This window comes from Chionomys nivalis, chromosome 15 (assembly GCF_950005125.1).
Source record: "Chionomys nivalis chromosome 15, mChiNiv1.1, whole genome shotgun sequence".
Taxonomy (NCBI): Eukaryota; Metazoa; Chordata; class Mammalia; order Rodentia; family Cricetidae; genus Chionomys; species Chionomys nivalis.
The window spans coordinates 29,108,291-29,127,254 of NC_080100.1; the positions used below are offsets into that span (position 1 = coordinate 29,108,291).

General features: G+C 40.0%; 1 protein-coding gene across 1 annotated transcript; it reads left to right on the forward strand.

Annotated features, from left to right (window-relative positions):
- The first annotated feature begins 1,772 nt into the window (after positions 1–1,772).
- On the forward strand, positions 1,773–8,975 carry Mrps30 (mitochondrial ribosomal protein S30). The gene is made up of 5 exons (XM_057789779.1): positions 1,773–2,649; positions 3,743–3,888; positions 4,454–4,559; positions 6,135–6,311; positions 8,612–8,975. The coding sequence occupies exons 1-5, from the start codon at positions 2,076–2,078 to the stop codon at positions 8,926–8,928; spliced, it is 1,320 nt and encodes a 439-aa protein (XP_057645762.1). The 5' UTR covers positions 1,773–2,075; the 3' UTR covers positions 8,929–8,975.
- The last annotated feature ends 9,989 nt before the right edge of the window (positions 8,976–18,964 follow it).

The window sequence follows — 18,964 nt, forward strand, 5'->3', positions numbered from 1 at the left end:
TGACATGTTTCAGTTCACAAGAACAATTTTAGTTAGAAGGAGAACTACAGAAGCAAAAAAGGAAGATTGGTACATTCAGAGACTTTCCCATAACTATGGACTTTTGTGGAGTAGGTCTTTTGTTTTCATTTTGGGAGGTAGTACTGTCTATGTACTGAATTTTATGGCCTGATTGGAACTTCTATCATGGAGTCAGTTGTGCTATGGTCTGGAACTCTTTTACACTCATTGTCTATTTTGTTTTGGTTTTTCAGTTCATGTGGCTTTCTCACTTGTTGGGTCTTCAGACTGTGCTCCTATTTCAGAATCTCTGCATCCATTTCTCATTTTTTTCTTGAATGCTTTTGTTTTTGTTTCGCGTTTTGTTTGTTTGTTTCTCCTCTTGGGACCTCCCTCTCCAATATTTACCTGACTCCCTCATTTCTTACTCTGGCCACTGTTCAAATACCATCTTCACAAAGAGTAGTACTCTGGCCAAGCCCTTTGCATTGTAAGCACCTCCCCACACACTATTCTATACTAATATTTACTTTGTCCACTGTATTTTCCCCCTGTGGCACCTAACCCTTTCTAATAAAAACAACATTATGTACTATAATTATATTTTGTCTCCTTGTTAAAAATGCAAGGTCTCTTAGGTTTACTAAATAAGCTCACAGGCCAATAGCACATAGAACTGCACTCATAAATACTCATTAAAAAAAAAAAAAACAGGGTGAGGGGCAGTCAACCTGGGATCCAGTATCAAGCCTGCCCTTACCACACTGTTTAGTTTTGGCCTTATATCTGCTTCGTTGTGTGCAGTATAAAAGAACTGGATATTAGAAAAAAAGCATCCTCCTTCCCACAGCTAGAATTTGGCCCTTTCTCCTGAATTTGTTCTTTTGTTCATTGCAGGGCTTCTCCTGCCTCTCCTCTCTTAGATACATCTTAATTATTTTGATTGACTACCACACACAAACATGACACAATCCAATAGAACTGTCTTCTAGTGTTAACTCTTCTTTAGAGCTGATGTTTGAATCTAAAACCTGTGCTGAAATTGTAAGAGGACTTATAAAATGACTTAGGTTTTACATGATACTCTAAAAGAATATTTTTTACACAAACTGGTAGTTCAATTTATATTGTGATTAGGCACCTCACCTTTATTCTTTGAGCGCTGAAAATGATCATGAAGGCTGAGATTATGTCCTCCTTTTGTTATTAAAGTTAAAAGGATATTACAATTCTGTAAGGAACTTCTCACATGAGGTATTATTGAAACTTAGCTACAGTTCTAAACTTCTGTTTTGCAGACCTGAAACTTCATAAACTGCATTATCAATTGAAACTTAACGATATGCCTACATTCCTTTAAGAGACAAAATGTTTTGGACATCCTCAAGGATTGTTTTTGTAAGTCAAAACTACTCTTATCCTAGCTCTTAATGAGTCACAGAAATGGGTTGTCTGGGATGAACTTAGATTTTGGGTTATTTGGGTTATTTTTCAGAGATATTTCTTGAACACCGGCTGGTTGTTGAAGACTGAAACGTAAAGTTATCCTTTTCATTAAGAACTTTATTGCAAAGAATCAGTTCATACCGAACAATGGGTTTAGCACAGAGTAAAACTCACACAAATTATTTGTCAGTTAGCATGCATAACTAAAGAGATGCTGTATTTATTTCCTTAAATAACTTTCTGATTCTAACGGGGGTGTAGCATGAGACACAAATGAAGAAACTAAGAACTGTAAGGATTTAAAGTTTCTCTTTGGGGGAAATATCTAAGTGTTTGAGGGTGAGGAAGTTGCTAGTCCCTAAAACAACCTACTCGCTGTGACTCCTCTTAATTCTTTCTTTCTTCAGAGAAACAGGTGAAAAACATCTGGCGCAAGCCAGTCTTTTGCACACAAATACTCAAAGAGAATGGAATAAACTTTCGGAGCAAGCTGATTGGCTGCAAACCAAGCGACGCAGCGCAGCACAAACCCACTCAGCGCCCGCCTCCAAGAAGCGATTGGTCCCTACGGCAAGCGGACAGGAACAATTCCTGAAAGTTGACCTCGGCTTCCGGGTTCGCGGACAAAGATGGCGGCGGCCAGGTGCTGGAAGTTGGTCCCCCGCCGGGGATTGTCCCTCCAAGCCGCCGCTGAGGCCTCCGCCTCGGCCACCAAGGTGAGCGACCCAGAGGTCACGGCGACGCCCGTGGCGCGGTACCCGCCGATCGTGGCTTCCATGACCGCCGACAGCAAAGCTGCGCGGCTGCGGCGGGTGCAGCGCTGGCAGGCGGCGGCGCACGCGGCCCCGACCGTGGACGAGAAGATACGAATTCTCACCAAGATGCAGTTCAAGAAGTACATGGTGTATCCTCAGACCTTCGCCCTGAACGCCGATCGCTGGTACCAGGGCTTCACCAAGACGGTGTTCCTCTCGGGCTTGCCGCCCGCGCCCGCGCCGTCCCCGCCCTCGCTCGACCTGGCGGGCCTGCGCGCCGCCGCGTGCGACTGCATCTTGCAGGAGCATGTCTACCTGCGGCGGCGCCGGCGCCGGCCGCTCTTCGACCACCGCCAGGCCCTCGCCTCTCCCGTCCTGGACCAGCTGGTGGGGACTCTAGTGAACCTGCTCGCCCCACTCAACCCTGTCCTGACCACCGCCGCCCTAGGTGAGAAGGGGGGCGGTGTGGTGCTGGCCTCTGCAGGATTGCTTGCTATTCCAGGCTTCCCAGCAGGTTGTGTAGCACCCAGTGCGTTGGCATTTGCAGCCCAAGTTTTTCGTGACTTGCGCGGCCAAGACTACTTGTTAAAAGTTTAGAGTCAGGTGAAGTTCATCACGTTTCCGTGCCTTGACTCAGTTTTGTGTCTGCCCAGCCAAAAGTTTGAGAGATTTCTTGAGTAGAACCAGCTTGGGGTTGTCTTTTGAGTCCTCCGCAGGAAAGCTGGGTGACCATAGATAGGTAATCAACCTCCCTTACTTGGCCTACTTTAATTAGAGTAATACTGTTTGGTCATAGAATTGTGAAGGTTAAATAATAGATATTAGCTAAAATCCCAAACATTTTCTTAACAAATACTGTGTCTCTCCTTTTTCCAAAATTTATAAATACCCTCTGATTAATCCTCACAACACAGTAGATATCATGAATTCATTTAATAAATGAAACGTAAAAAGACACGTGTTAGGTTTGCTGTCTTAAGAGCCAATATCTGGCATGTTTTGGGGTGATGATTAGGCCCAGTAAACAGAAACTTCTGTTTGTGCAGTGAGGACTTGAAAAATAATGTATAATGTTTTTGTTTGTGTCTGGAGTGGGGGTACTTCCCTTTCTCATTAGTAAGGAAAGTGGTATTAGGAAAGCACAGTAACTTTTGACTGCTCACCATTGGTGGCTTAGGCAGCTTAGCTTTGTTCAGAGCAGAGTTCTTGTATAAAATGGCAGCGATTGGAATTTTATGTACCCTTTAGAGTAATTGTAAAAGAGAAATTAGTCCTTCATAAAATAGTTCACACTTTGTTCTGATGAGTCGTGTCGCCATTCATTCGAGAATCTTTATTAACTAAGTAATTAGCTGGTTAGCCTAATGAAGTTTTGTGTGCTGCACTTGAGACATAATGGTTAAATTATGTACTTCAGATTCTTAAATTACTGTAATTTTTATATGTATATATTTTAGACATGCCAGTCTTAACATGTTTATGGCTTAGTCAATAACCAGTTTTCTCTTAATAATAAGAAAACTTTGAATATCTTTTGACAGATTATAAGCGCCCCGTTGACTTTTACTGGCAGCGAGGCGAAGAGCGTATTCCTGCTGGTCATCGGAAAGGTCGCATTGATGCTTTACGATACCAAATAAATGACAAGCCACACAACCAGATCCGAATAGCTAAGCAACTCCCGGAGGTAAGGTTTTGTATCTGTTGGCATCAGATGTAAGCGTTGCTATAGGCCAGTCAGGTTACCAGATGAATATGATGAGGTATTTTGGGTAGATCTCTTGCCTTCCATGATTGTTCTATGATGGTGACCCACCTGGAAATCTTTCTCAGCTTTCTGATTGTGGATGGTATCGTCTATGAAGGTCAGATAATTTTAAATATGTAAGGCATCAATGTGATAAAATCAACTTACGATTTTGCATTATAGTGGGATTTTAAATTTTTTCCTATGTGCGACCACTTTGGGCCCATCAGTAGATACTAGTTTAGGTGAGCACTTCTCTTTTGAAAATGTCGAATGTCGTCTCAAGAATGCAGAGCATTTCAGATTTTAAATTAGGAATGTTCCTCCTGCAGACTCTATGTGAATACGGTGAAGTCTGAAACACTTCTAGACCCTAGCATTTGATTCAGACACTCAACTTGTATAATTAGACCATTTTGTGAGTAATAATCCATTGGAAAAATGTAGTCTAAGGTAATTGTAATGCAGTGGATAGTTTCTGAGTTCTCTTTGTGTTTTCTTTAAGTTTGTGCCACTGGACTATTCCATTCCTGCAGAAATCCCGGTTATGAAATGCAAACCAGACAAGCTTCCATTATTCAAACGGCAATATGAAAACTCCATATTTACTGGTAAGTTTCTCCGTACATATTGATCCATAAATATATTAAAAAAATCTGTAAAGTAAGAACATGTTTTAACTTTAGTAGAAAAATAATTTTGAATTGTTATATTTTATTGGTTTTTGATGGAGACAGGATTTTTCTAGCTCACTTGGCCCTGGCTGGTCTTGAACTTGTGGCAGGAGCCCTCTAGCCTCTGCCTTCGTAGTGTAGGAGATACACTACCACCCCCAGCACAGATTTAATTCTGAGGACTAAGATGTTTGATTGGCTATGAGCAGTATTGTTTCTAACCTCAAGGCTATGAATGAATGACATGAGTGACAGCGGACAGAACTGCAGCTCTTCATTTGAACGTTTTGTTGCCTCTGCTGAATTAGCAACATTTAACCTTTAAAAATTGTTATACTTTCTAGGTTTTTTGTTTTATTATGTGGAAAAGTATTTTGTATTTTATGACTCAGGATCTTGTAGAGCATTTTATTGAAGAATCCTTCTTGTTCTACACATGGTAGTTACATACATCAGGAGTTCAAGCACTAGTAGGCCTCGTGTCTCCCTAACACATCTTGATTTTTTTCTCTCTTCCATACACTTATTAGTTCCTAGATGACCCAAGGAAGACTTTAAGAAAGCATTATGTTAGTCCTCTCGGCCAATTTATTGGTCCTTTCTCAATCACTTGGTCTTAGTAGTGAAACCACTTTAAGAATGAAATTGAGCACTCAGTAGTTCATGAGAGCTGAATCTCCAGTCCTTTCTGCCTTGGCTGTCCTCCCCCTTCCTTTTCTTTTCTCCGTTTTTGTTTCTCTCTCTTTTGCTTTTTTTCTTTTCCTTGTCCCTGGCTAGCGTAACACTCACTATGGAGTGACAGATGGCTTTGAAACTGTACATCCTCTGTCCTGGGATATGTATTGCTGAGGCTGGAGCAGGGTGTGTGCCACCATCAGCACTGTGTATGTCGAGGATCAAAGCCGAGCTCCTTGCATGCTAGGCAAGCACTTTGCCCAATAAACTACTTATTTTTCTTAGAAATGTAGTATAAAAATCTTTTAAGTGAACAAATTGTAAAGAAGTCCTTTTGTTGTTGCTTTTTATTGTGAGTTTGTGTGTATAATAGGAGTGTGGGTGAGAACCCCAGAGCACATATGGAGGTCAGAGAGTGACTTTGTGGAGTGCATTCATCTGCAGCGTGGGCTCCAGGAATTCATCTCAAGTCATTAGGTTTGCCCAGCAAGCACTTCACCTGTAAACCTTCATAAAGCCTCCATGCTGAGGTATAGGGCAATAGTAGTTCCTAACAAGGGTTGGCAAAATTAAATAATGGAGAATTATAAGTACCTTTTTTACGTATCCTTCTGGCTTATTTTGTGCCCTGGTAAGCTCTGTGATAATGAGCCAGTTGAGGATTGTTTTCAGGTAACTTTACCATCGTAGTAATGAGGAAGTATTTAAGGCATATTCCCCTTGTGTAGTCTGAGTACTGGACACAGGGTGTTCCAAGAAGAAGGGGTGCTGGAAACAAGTGCCGCCAGCTTCTGCATGCTTGCGTTTCATCTCAAGTGTTTCTATTGTTTCCTTTAGGTTCAAAAACAGCAGATCCGTGCTGTTACGGTCACACCCAGTTTCATCTGTTACCTGACCGTTTAAATAGAGAAAAGCTGATAAAACAGAACCAAGCTGAGCAGGTGGAAGTTGTTTTTAGAGCTAATGCCCTTGCGAGCCTTTTCGCATGGACCGGCGCTCAAGCTGTGTACCAAGGTAGGACCAGTGCCATGGCAGTTTGCATTCTTGAAAGTATAACCTGCTGAGGATGGAGTTACAGATTGTTTTTGTAGACAAGACACAACCTGGAGCTGAACATTTTGAAAAGTTTACATTGATATAAAATGTAGTTATGGGCTGGAGAGATGGCTCAGTGGTGAAGAGCATTGCCTGCTCTTCCAAAGGTCCTGAGTTCAATTCCCGGCAACCACATGGTGGCTCACAACCATCTGTAATGAGGTCTGGTGCCCTCTTCTGGCCTGCAGGCATACACACAGACAGAATATTGTATACATAATAAATAAATAAATAAATATTTTTTAAAAAAACAAATAAAATGTAGTTATTTAAAAATCCATAATGAAATACATTTTACATTTAAAATGTCAGGTACACATGAGTATTCCTGTTGAACTTTTCCTGTGATTTCTTCCTGTGCAGACAGAAACGTTTTCTAGTATTTTTCACAAACATTGCAAAAACTACTGGTGAGTCAGCAGGTCCTTGTAGGCATCCTCACTTTAAAAAGTTCTCTAGTTAGGAAAGAAAATGGTAGGGGAGTCAAGATTCCAATGAGGAAGCTTTCCCTCAGGAGGTGCAAGTGTGTTCAATGAGGCTGTGGGCCATAGTTTGCATGTGGAGGTCACAGGACAACTTTCTGTGGACTGAGTATTCTTCACCTTTATGTGGGTCCCAGGAATCGAACCTGGATCTCCAGCACGTTTCCCACTGAGTCACCTCTCCAGGCCTTGCATGCTTTTTATGGCAGCACTGTTAGCTTTGGAGACAGTGTTGAATAACAGACAGATCTAACTCTCCTGGAGCTTTTAATGCAGTGGAGAGCTTCTGGAAACATACTCTTTCTAGAGTAGTGATGTTAGGAGAAAAGTAGGCCAGCATAAGTATGATGCTTGCGTGGCTGTCCTAAGGGAGGTAAGAGGCACAGTCGATGTGAGCACAGTCATTATGGGAAGATGTCCAGAGATGACTTTCACACAGACCTGGATGGTGACAAGCTAGTCATGCAGAATCTAGGGAAGACACTTTGAGATAAGAGGAATAACCACAAAAGGCTCTGCAGTGAGGACAGACTTGAAGCACTAAGGAACACCGGAGAGACTGGTGATTGGAGGCCAGTAAAGAAAGGGGATGAAGAATGCCGTGCACCGGCATGGCAGAAGGTAGAAGCTATACCATGTAGGACTTTTTTTGGGGGGAGGGGGGCTGGAGTTTGAACCAAGAACTGGTATCTACTAAGCAATTATCTAGCTGAGCTATAATCCTCATCCTGTTCTTCCAAGTCCAGTGTAAGATGTTTGGGTTCTACTGCAAAGCCTGAAGGTACAAAATATGAACTAGACAAATTCTGCACAATAACCCAGGAGTAGTATTAATATAGATTGTTCTTAACTAGAGTCTCCTTGTTCATTTGTAGAAATGCATCAATTTTATGCTTCCATTGTTGGCTTCCATTTCTTTAATAGGAAGGGAAGATGGTAGGAGGTGGGCTTAGGATAGTCAGGAAGGGTGAGTGATACCTTCCAATGGCACTGTATGCTCATGAACAAAAAACTGTTACCTATTCCATTTGAGCAATAATTTTGTTAGATCTCTCCATTAAGGGTTAAATAATATATAAATGTGGAGAAGTCAGATTGATTTTTGACTTTGGCAGCATTTAAAAATATTACCCCAGTCAGTCTAGAACAAGAGTCAGACAGAAAACTCGAGTGGGTAAGGTATTGAGGCGTCCTGGAGCCTTATGACCTGAGACACCAGAGGCAATGACAGCAGCTCTTAAACTCTCTTTAAAAATAGTCAGAAGGCACCGGGTTACCCAGGGGCATGGTGTTAGAACCGTAGAAAGCTAGATTCTTCCTGAAGATTGGGAGAGCTTGTGTATGCATTCGTCTTTGGTGAAATAAATGGTCACAATGGATACTGGATTTTATATGGTGCCAGTGTGGAAAGTTTTCCGAGTATTCTGAAGGCCATCACGTTAGTATCAGATGCAGGAGGATTCCTGTAGGTAAAGCATGTTAGGTAGCCAAGTGAAGGCTAGGAGCTGTGGAAGGTGGAAGTTGTAGAACAAAGTGCATCCTAAGTCTGGGGACGCTGGAAGGGAGGAGCCGTTAATACAGAAATAGAATGTGGAGTTAGTGGCAAAAGCAGGGAAACTTGAAGATCTCAGGGATTTGGTAGGTCAGGATTTTCAGGGGCTTTACTACCCTCCAGTGTGTTTTGTTTTGATAAAACATATCAACATGTGTCAATCCCCCCATTGCTTTCTTCTGCAGGATTCTGGAGTGAAGCAGATGTTACTCGACCTTTTGTCTCCCAGGCCGTGATCACAGACGGAAAATATTTTTCTTTTTTCTGCTACCAGTTAAATACTTTGGCACTGACTGTACAGGCTGATCAAAATAACCCTCGTAAAAACATCTGCTGGGGGACACAGAGTAAGCCTCTGTATGAGACCGTGGAAGATAACGATGTGAAAGGCTTTGATGATGATGTTCTCCTGCAGATAGTTGACTTTCTTCTAAATAAACCGACAGAAGACAGAACACAGCTGTCGGGAAGCCAGGAGAAAGGACTTGATCCGGGACATTGAGGATGTGTAAATTTCACCAGAGGAATAATAAAGTCATTTATAGATTCTGTAACTGTCAGTTATTAAACACATTGATTTTTTTTTTTTTTTTTTTTTTGAGAAACAACATTCCTTATGTTAACCTATCACTCAACCTTGAATTCAGATTCTTTACTGAAAGAGTTAGGTTTAGATGTAATGATGATCATTTTAAATGATTCTTTCAGCTGATATAGCTTAGAAGGCACTGAATGGAAGAAGAGCCCTCTAGCAAGTTGTATTCTGACCTGCACACATGTCCAGCCCTTCCTCCCTCTATCCTTCCCTTCTTCCTCTGCTGTGTCTGTCTCTTTCTCTAAATAAATGTTTAAAAGGGAAATAAATTTACATATTACTAGTAACAGTATTAGACTATCTGTAATGGTTTGGTATTTTGTGTCATTTAAATAGTAATTCAGTGGGAGCTGGAGAGAGGATTCCTCCTGCCCTTCCAAAGAACCTGGGCTTCATTCCCAGCACTAAACACCGAAATGTGGCTTACTGCCCTCCCTGTCCTGATCCAGTGCCCCCTTCCGACTTCTGAGGCACCACACATACTCACACATGGTGCATAGATGCATGCAAAATACTCACACAAATAAAATCATTAAATATGTTTTATTAGTTTTTTTAAAAATTGTTAATGAGAGCTCATACAAATAAAATCATTAAATATGTTTTATTAGTTTTTTAAAAAATTGTTAATGATGAGAGTTTTACAGCAGTCTTCAAAATAGGGCTGCTGTTTTGCACAAGCTAAACTGAGTCTTTTAATGATTTTCTTACCTTTATTTTAAGTGAAATGAAAATCAGAAAATATGACTAGGATACTTTAATCATTGGTATTAACTCTAGTTGGTCAATCACAGTTAATATTTACTGGGATATGTAAGTGGGTTCCTGCTGGGACAAAGCAAGGCCACTAGCTTTCTTTGCTGATCCACTTCAAGAGTCTAGAATCAGATCTAGGTATTCAATGTCTGGTGAATGGATGTGAGTTAATTACCCTAGTTTCTTTAGCTCAAGGTCTTAGAGCACTTGTTTATATATCTTTAAGATTTATGTATTTGTGCGTCTAGTTTTTCGTAACTGTTTGTGTACCATATGTGTGCAGTGCCTGCAGAAGCCAGAGGGCATCAGATCCCTCTGGCTGATTAGTTGATTAGCTACAGTTTGGCCCTTCCTCTAGTAGAGCAGCCAGGGCTCTTAAACATGGAGCCCTCTCTCCTCGTCTTTTATATCAGCAAATTTTAGGCCTTTATGTAACTCTTGACATATTTCATGTTTGCAGTTTTGTATAATTGTGAGTAGATTCTTTTTTTTCCCCAATTCTTAGAGTTCCAAAATGGCTAGTATTGGCTGTCCGTTTCTTTTGTGAAGGTAACTCACTAATTGTTTTTTGGCAGTTGTTTCTTTGGAGGCACAGTACCGAAAGAACAGTCCAACTTGGGTTTCTCTGACCTTGCTTTATCATTATAGGTAGAAGGAAGATTCTATGTGGGACAATCCTGGCATTGTTTTACTTAGTCACACAGTCTGTGTGACTTTGTTGATTACTTCATAAGGAAGCTTTTATTGTCCTGATGGAAACACATTCCTGGCTTTCCTCCTGTTTCATTGACTGTTCTCTCTCTCTCTCTCTCTCTCTCTCTCTCTCACACACACACACGCACACACACACACACACACACACGTTGTTCTTCCACTTTCTTCAAATATTGGCATACCTCTGGTTTTTTTTTTCTGGTCTTCATATGTCTTTATCTAGTTCCCTAGATGGGATCAAATTGCAGGGATTTAGATATAAACACATACAAAATTAGAGTTTCTCTTCAATTTTATCTTAACTCCATATAAAATTATAATGGAGCTGGTCTGAGTGAGTAAGCTTGCAGATAATTTTCTCAGGAAAAAAAAACGTTTTGTAATTAGGAAAATATCTTCATTTAAATAAGCATTTTGCCAGGTCTAATGACACAGGCCTATATGTAATTCTACCACTTAGTAGGTAAAGGTCTATCTTTGCTTTTAGTATTAGTAGTTCAAGGTCATCCTCAGTTACGTGAACCCCCTGACTGAAACAACAGTGTTGGGAGAACTCCAATAAGGAGCCATTAACATGCCAAGTTCCCCTTGTGTTTGGAAAAACATTTTATATTTCCTACATGTCACGACGGCACATGTAATTGAGGTCAAAGGACAATTCGAAACCAATTCTCTCCTTCCACCATATGGATTCAAACGGTAGAACTCAGTTCAGCAGGCTTGGCGGCAAGTGCCTTTTCCTGCTGAACTAACAGGCCAGCCCCCAATGATTTATTGCTGTTTTTTTTTATTATTATTACTTTTATTTTTGAGCTATTATAATTACTTCTTTCCACCTTTCCTGCCTATTTTTGTTTATTTATTTTATTTTATTTATTTATTTATTTTTGATTTTTGAGACAGGGTTTCTCTGTAGCTTTTTGGTTCCTGTCCTAGAACTAGCTCTTCTTGACCAGGCTGGCCTCGAACTCACAGAGATCCCCCTGCCTCTGCCTCCCGAGTGCTGGGATTAAAGGCATGCGCCACCACTGCCCGGCTCCTACCTATTTTTTAAAAAATGTATTTATGTGCATGTGTAATTGTACGTAATTGCCATGTTGTGAGAGCACCCACATCACACAAAGGCATATTGAATCACTGGAACTGGAGGTGCAGGTGGCAGTAAACCTGACTTGGAGGCTTGGAATTCAACTTAAGTTCCCGGGGAGAGCAAGTGCTCTTAACTGCTGAGCTCTCTCACCATCCTCGGACATTGTTAAAAATAATTACCTAAAGAAACCTCTTATGAGTTAAGAATGCTAGCAATACTTTGTATAAATGATACCAACCTTTTGTATATTAGGAAAATGTAAATGAAATTTTGTCCCAGTCCTTGGTGATAAGTTCATCTAAAACAAACAAAAAAATATCCATTAAGTAAAAGACAAATGATTCTTTCCTTTGGAGTAAATCGGTGATTATAAAATATGTCGCCTGCTTTAAGTGAGCTAGCTGTACCTTTTAGTTAATTGAATTCCAGGTTTGAATTACTTTAGATTAGTTTCCATTGGGTTTAGCTTCTGGGAAATATGTCTTTGGATGTTTAGTCATATAAAACTTGCCTTTTATTTGCAAACTAACAACATGAATTTTAGGCTCCTCTGAAATCTTTCAAGAAGTTTTTTGAACATACAAACAGAATGAAGGCAAGATTTACAGCCTGAATGTACGTCACACTAGGATAATTTAGGTCAGCGACTGATCTTTGGTCATGCTGTTCATTGTTATTTAATATGTTTTAATTACTTGAAGAGTAGGGAATTATAAAACACCCAAATTCCCAGATTTTCTTGACAAAGTGAAAGAACTGACAACTTCACATTTATTTTCTTACGTTTCAGTAGCACCAAAGAGGACCGGGGCATTGCCTGCTCGCGTCCTTGTGGTGGGCCGTACGTCAGTCTGGTTTTTCACGGTGTCCACCACTCTTCCTTCCTTTTTAACTCTGCTGACATCATTGCATTTACCTTATTAAGTTTCTGTGAAATGCTTTGCTCCTAAGACACTGAATTTATGACTGCCACGGCCTAATTTACTGAATGGAACTTGCGTTATTGTTGGCAAAACCCAACTTTTGCTGTTGATTTTGGTGCTATAGAATCCATTTTCTAACAATATGCATTACAATAATCGTAAATTCACAGAAAAGATGCATTTTGTGTTTTTGCTTGCTGGTTGTTACTTGAGAGCTCCAGAGGTTCCGTTGCTGTTGGTTGGAGACAGCCTTCAGCTTTTCCCTCTGTGGGGCTCTTTTAAGACTGTCTGCATCATGTCATCTAATCAAAGAATCTGTACAGAGTCTCCAAATAAGACTACTGGTAAAAAAAAAAAAGTCACTATGTCCGATTTCAAACCAGTGAGAAGAGCAGGAAAATGGTCTGTACTCTGTCACATGTGTTTTAAATAAATGATGATTGGCCAGTAGCCAGGCAGGAAGTATAGGTGGGAGGGGCAACCAAGCATGAAGTAGAGGCAGGGCAAGGAGAATTCTGAGAAGAGGGAAGTTTCAGTCTACAGTCATCACCCAGACACAGAGGAAGCCAAATACAGAGCAAGCACTGCCTTGCTGAAAATGGTACCAAGCCATGTGGCTAACACAGACAAGTTTAATAGGCTAATATAAGAGTTAATAAGAAGCCTGAGCTAATAGACCAATCAGTTTATTAATTAATGTAGGCCTCTGTGTGTTTCTTTGGGACTTGATGACTGTGGGAAACTGGGCAATACAGAAACCTCAGTCAAAAATATGGCCGAGAGAGAGTCTTTGATTGGTGGGGTAAGTTTTCTCTTCTCAAATGTTGTAACTACAACTGAAGAAAATATATCTTGAGAATAAGGATAAAACTAGGATTAATGTTCTTTTCATACATGTTAATTAACACTCTGCTGTTATTTATGCCTAGAAACAACAAAAATGGGTGGACAGAGGCTAATGACAATTCATTTAGTGAAGGTAGGAGTCTATCACATTAGAGAGTGTCTAATGTGGAAAGAAATGAAGGATTTAGCTGGATTCAGGATTTTCACTCATTCTGGAGACCCCTGCAAGCCCAATCTGTGCTGCTCTGTTTGTTTTGCCCCTCAAACAGTATTTTCAATGTTAATTATAATGTTTCTGTGGATATTCAATGACAGTGTTTCTGTAAATGACTAGGTATAACACGTAGGGTCACATGGATTATTTTCTTTTGTAAAGGACTTTCATGGCATATACATTTATTCCTGGAAGTAAAGTTTGTTTTTGTTTTCTTCACCACTAATAGGCAAACTTTATTTACAAACAGGGTATAAGCTTTTGTCAGGAGAGCTACATATATTTATAAGTCAGAGGGTTAAGCAGTTGCTAAGTCCAATAAGGCTTCTGTAGGATTACAAAGGCGTGTCAACAGCAGATTCCGTAGCACCTAAACTAGTTAGATTATAGCACTCAATACTGCCTGTATGGGAAGCAGTGTGGTTTAAATGAAAAATGTCCCCAGTAGGCTCAGGTATTTCAACATTTGGTCTCCAGCTGGTAGCACTGTTTAGGGAGGTGATTCAACCCTGATATGTTACTGGAGAAGGACTTCAGAGTTTATCGCCTCGCCCTACTTCCCATTTGTGTTCTGTGCTTGGAGCTTGCGGCTGGAGATGTGTTCATTAGGTCCCTGATCTTGCTGACATGCCTACTGCTTCCTGCTTGTTGCCAGGCCTCTAGGCCTCCCCTCCATGGTAAACGCTTATCTCCCTGAAACTGTAAGTCAAATTAGACTCTTTCCTACATAAGTTTTTTGGTCCCGGCTATTTTTTTGTTCTTTTTAACTAGCTAAATTTTCTCCCTTTTTTATTTCTGGAAATACAGTTTTATTAATGAAACAGGTGAACAGTTTTCAGTTGGCATTGATTGTTGATGTCTGGAAGCCCGTATGTGACTCAGTTTCCATCTGGAGTCCATTCTCACTTATAAGTCATTTGAGTTCAAGCTTGCCTACTCTGGTTTTTCTAATAACCTTGAGGGCTATGAGAGACTTCTGATTTAGCCCATGAGAAAAGAACATTCTATTTAGTAGAGAAGATACTTCTGATGACAAACCTTGGGAACATCAAGATAGAAAGTAAGGCTGCACCCAAGCAGCAAGCGCATGTTAGTTAGGAGGATGCTCATGCAAGGACAGGAATGGTCTTATGGTTGGACACTGACTGACCATCTGTGTCGTGCTTTGTTCTGCTTTTGTACATAAGCAAGTTCTGAAATAAACTCTGGGCTGGAATGACCAAACACACCTTTCAATTCTATCCTGTATTTTCTGTCTCTGTCCCTTTCATCTGACATTTCCTCAGCCTCGATGACCCCCCCCCCCAACCAGAACCCCTAGCTGACTTTGTAGGAGTGGGCTCCGATGTTGAAGGATGGTGTTTGCAAACATTCAAATTAGTCTTGGTAAATTATCCCCCTTCACCCTTATTTTATGAGTCTTGAAAATGAAAAAGGATACCTTGACTGTCTCATAAGAGCAACTATATGTTTTCTCTGTAATCTTAAGTGTGCTGAGAAACTCCCCTAGGTTATTGACTGCCAAGTATGTGGTAAAACATGTAGGACCCAGCCCTGGCCCATAAGCAGATGTCCTAACCTCCCATGTGCAATCTGAACCCAGTCCCCTCTTTACAACCACAATTAGTTAGCATGTTTCTTGCTGTGCATTGTAAAGGCCTCTGCAACATTCCTCTGTGCACTTCCTGCAGTGACTATGCTGGACTGACCAGCCTGGTATCAGGCTTTCTAATCAGATTATCAGTAAAAATAACCCCTTTAATGTGTACTAGCTTTCTTTAGAATTAATCACATCTGAGAGACCAGTTTCAACTAGCAGTACACAGGGGTTCTACCTGTGGTTTGAAAAGCAAGCCACAGGTAACTTGGCTGTGCAAAATCCTCTACAAACTACATCTTTATAATGTCTTATAAAGAAAAGATTGGTCAAGCAGTGGGGGCACATGCCTTTTATCCCACCACTAAGGAGGCAGAGACTGGTAGATCTCTGTGAGTTCGAGACCAGCCTGGTCTACAGAGCTAGTTCCAGGATAGGCACCAAAGCTACAGAGAAACCCTGTCTCAAAAAAGAAACAAAAATAAAAAATAATAAAAAAAAAGATTGTATGCATGATGTTCTTATCCATTGCAACCAGTCTGAAGATCTCCAGCTGGACTCAGATTGAATAAGATCCAGAAACTTTCCACATCATTCAAATACGTGTGCAGGAAGGTGGGAGGGAAGGGAAACATATGGCAATCTCGTTTCTTAGTGCCAGGTATTACAATGGCATTTAGGCAGCCAGCACTCACATTCCTGTTCATTTAGAACATGGTATGACATCTAGTCATTTCTCACAGGCTCTCCAGGAGACATAGACATAGGGCCCTTTACAGCACTGTTTTTGTGGCCCCTAACAACATTAATACTCACTTGTTTCAAATGATAATGAATTTTATCCTCTTTGAAAATGAAAATGGATGATTTTGTTTATAGAATCAGCTTTTCATATGGTTTTGATTTCCTCTTATCAGTTTTGGATCACAGGCTTTGTTGCTATGTAACTAAGATTGTTATAGAATGTGAAGAAAAAGACAAATGGAGAAGAGAATCTCTTGCTGTCAAGCCTTCCAAGAATCCACCCTTGAATTGTGTTGCTATTTTATAGTCTTGAAATCATAGCATGGATGAAGGTTTTATTTTCATCTCCCATAAACACTTTCCCCAATCATCAGTTTTTCTATTGTATAAACAATGGTTTGGAGGTATTTAGTGGAGAATGAAGATTAATATTATTATAATACTGTAGATCTAAAGCATCCTATAAACATGCAAATACTATAATAAATTCAGTCATTTACAGGAGGAAAAAGTCTTAAAATTATCTTCCATTATAACAAAAAGCATGACAATTATATAAGATTAGTTAGTGTGGGTGTGAATGAATTTAATGTGAGGATGGTTCACAAGCACTTGGATAATTAAATCCTGACTTTAAACATATTTGTATGATTTCCATATCTTACCACCTGCGTGTGATTCATAACTGGAAAAATAAAGGAAACTTGTATTTTGAAAGTTCTAAAAGATAAAAATATCTATACAATTATCTTGTGGTAAAGTATAATTTCTTTCGACCTTTGGAACTCAGACTTTTAAATGTCACTTAAAGAGCAGTATTAGGAAAAGTAGATATGCTTAATTTTGTTTTAGAATCTGTGTGGCAGTTGAATTTGAAAGTTGAGATAGAATTCTTTCTTTTGTCATTAGCTACCTAAATGATGGGTTTAGATTAATATATTATTTTTTTGAACTTGCTTTCTTCCTATGAGTTCAGAGAATTGGATAAGAAAATCTTTTAAGTTCCTCTTAACAAGATGAATCATTTTAAGCCTCCCATGACTCATGCAATGTGATGCTAACATTGTTGACAGTTTCTCTTTTAAAACTCCCGATGGTGATCTCAAGTGCTAGAGAGCTAAGCAGGTTCGTCTTCCTCTTTCCCTGGACATTCTCAGAGGTGAGCTCTCTTTTCGCATCTTTTCCCTATAGCCATATCCCTGGGTGTTACTGCAGAAACATGCAGAATAAAAGGAAATCTTAACATCCATCACAGGCCACCCACCACTTAGTGTAATATCCTCAAAAACATTTGCAGCAAAAGTCAGTGCTTGGAGGATAAAGATGTGTTACCACTCGTGGCTGCTGCTTTCTTGATTGGAACTGTGCTGATAAAGAGACGATGTTTATTTGAGCTTAAATCTGTTTTCTCTTAGTTTCCAACCCTTGGATTTAGCTAGGTATGTTGAGACTATTTTGTTAAGCCCTTAAGACTGTCATAAATTATATTTTTATCATATTCACTGTGCCTCCCCCAAATCCAGATAAACCCAGTTCCGTACCAACCCAATTGTGTTTCCTTATTTTTTTTTCTTAACCCATTGAGTCTAATTACTTTTGTTTATATACTGTTCCATGTGTGGCCATCCGCTGAAGCATGTTTATCTGCCAAGTTCACACTCTTAAAGAAAACTAATTTTCCCTCTCCTTGTAGCAATCAATTACCAATAGCTCCTCAAATAGAGACTTCATGACTACCTCTCCTCCATGCTGGGCTTTTGTTTTCTGGATTGACCTTAACACAAGTGGCCTGTGTGCTGTTGCAGCCACTGTAGGTTCATTGTGCAGCTGCCTTATTTTGTCCTGCGGTTTCATTGCAATCATCTACCCTCTCTGGCTCTTACAGTCTTCCTCGTCTTCCATGATGTTCCCTAAGCACTGGAAGGAGGGACTGTGAATTAGATGTCCCATTTAGGGCTGTGCACTCATCAATCACATGCTCTCTAGACTTTGACCCATTGTGAGTGTCTGTGTTAATCACCACCCACTGTACAAAGGCATTTCTCTGATGAGAACTAAAAAATGCACTAATCTTTCTATTAAATGGCGTCTTTAGGAATAACTTCAATACTATGTCCCCTTAGTAGATTAGTAGTACATTCTTCCATAGGGTCTATGACCTGTCTAACCCTAGGTTCTTGACACTGTTAAGGGTACCAGATATGTGTCCATCTTGTGGAATGGGCTTTGAGCCATGTGAAAAGTGGATGGTTACTCACATGACATTCATGCCACTAATGCACTAGAAGACAAATCCTGGCAGGTTAGTCACATTTTTGCTTGCATGAATGACAGCTGAGTAAGACTGATAATTTCTTTTCTCCTTTGGTATCCTGCATACTACTTTCCAGTTCTATCAAATCTAACCAATAGAGATGAAACTTCCAGGTCAATAATAGCTTGAGTTTTCCATGTTTTACGACTCAAGGATATAATGTCTGCAGGACAAGTAGCCTTGATATTGAGTTCTGGAAAATAGCCAAGATCAATGATAATAGACTGTAATAGTGTGTGTTTGCGGGAGGGGGGATATGTTACATTATTGGCCAACAATTCAAATAGAAGTAGCCCATTTCTGGCACTGAACTTTTTATTTGCTACTCTGTTGTATTCAGTAATATTATTATTACTCTATTTGAACACTTTTAAATATATGTATATATTTCAATTTTAGCAAGTGTCTATAGCAATTTTGGGGGGACTTTTCCAGAAGATCTTTAATGATAGATACCCATCTCCATCTTCCATCCTCTACTCTCCAAGCCCACCTCCAAGTCCATTGAACCCTTCCTTTTGCATTCTTCTTTCTTTGTATTTTACTGTTTTTCAATTCTCCTTCCTTGAAAGCCCACACTTCCCATAGTCCCATACTAATTTTCTGGTCTTTATGGGTATTCCAATGAAGCACACATATCTAAAGATTCAAATCAAACACCCCAAATGAGATGGAAACATGCCCTTGTAGACCTTGGTTACCAAGTCCATAATGATTGTTTCCAGCTCCATGCAATTACTTGATA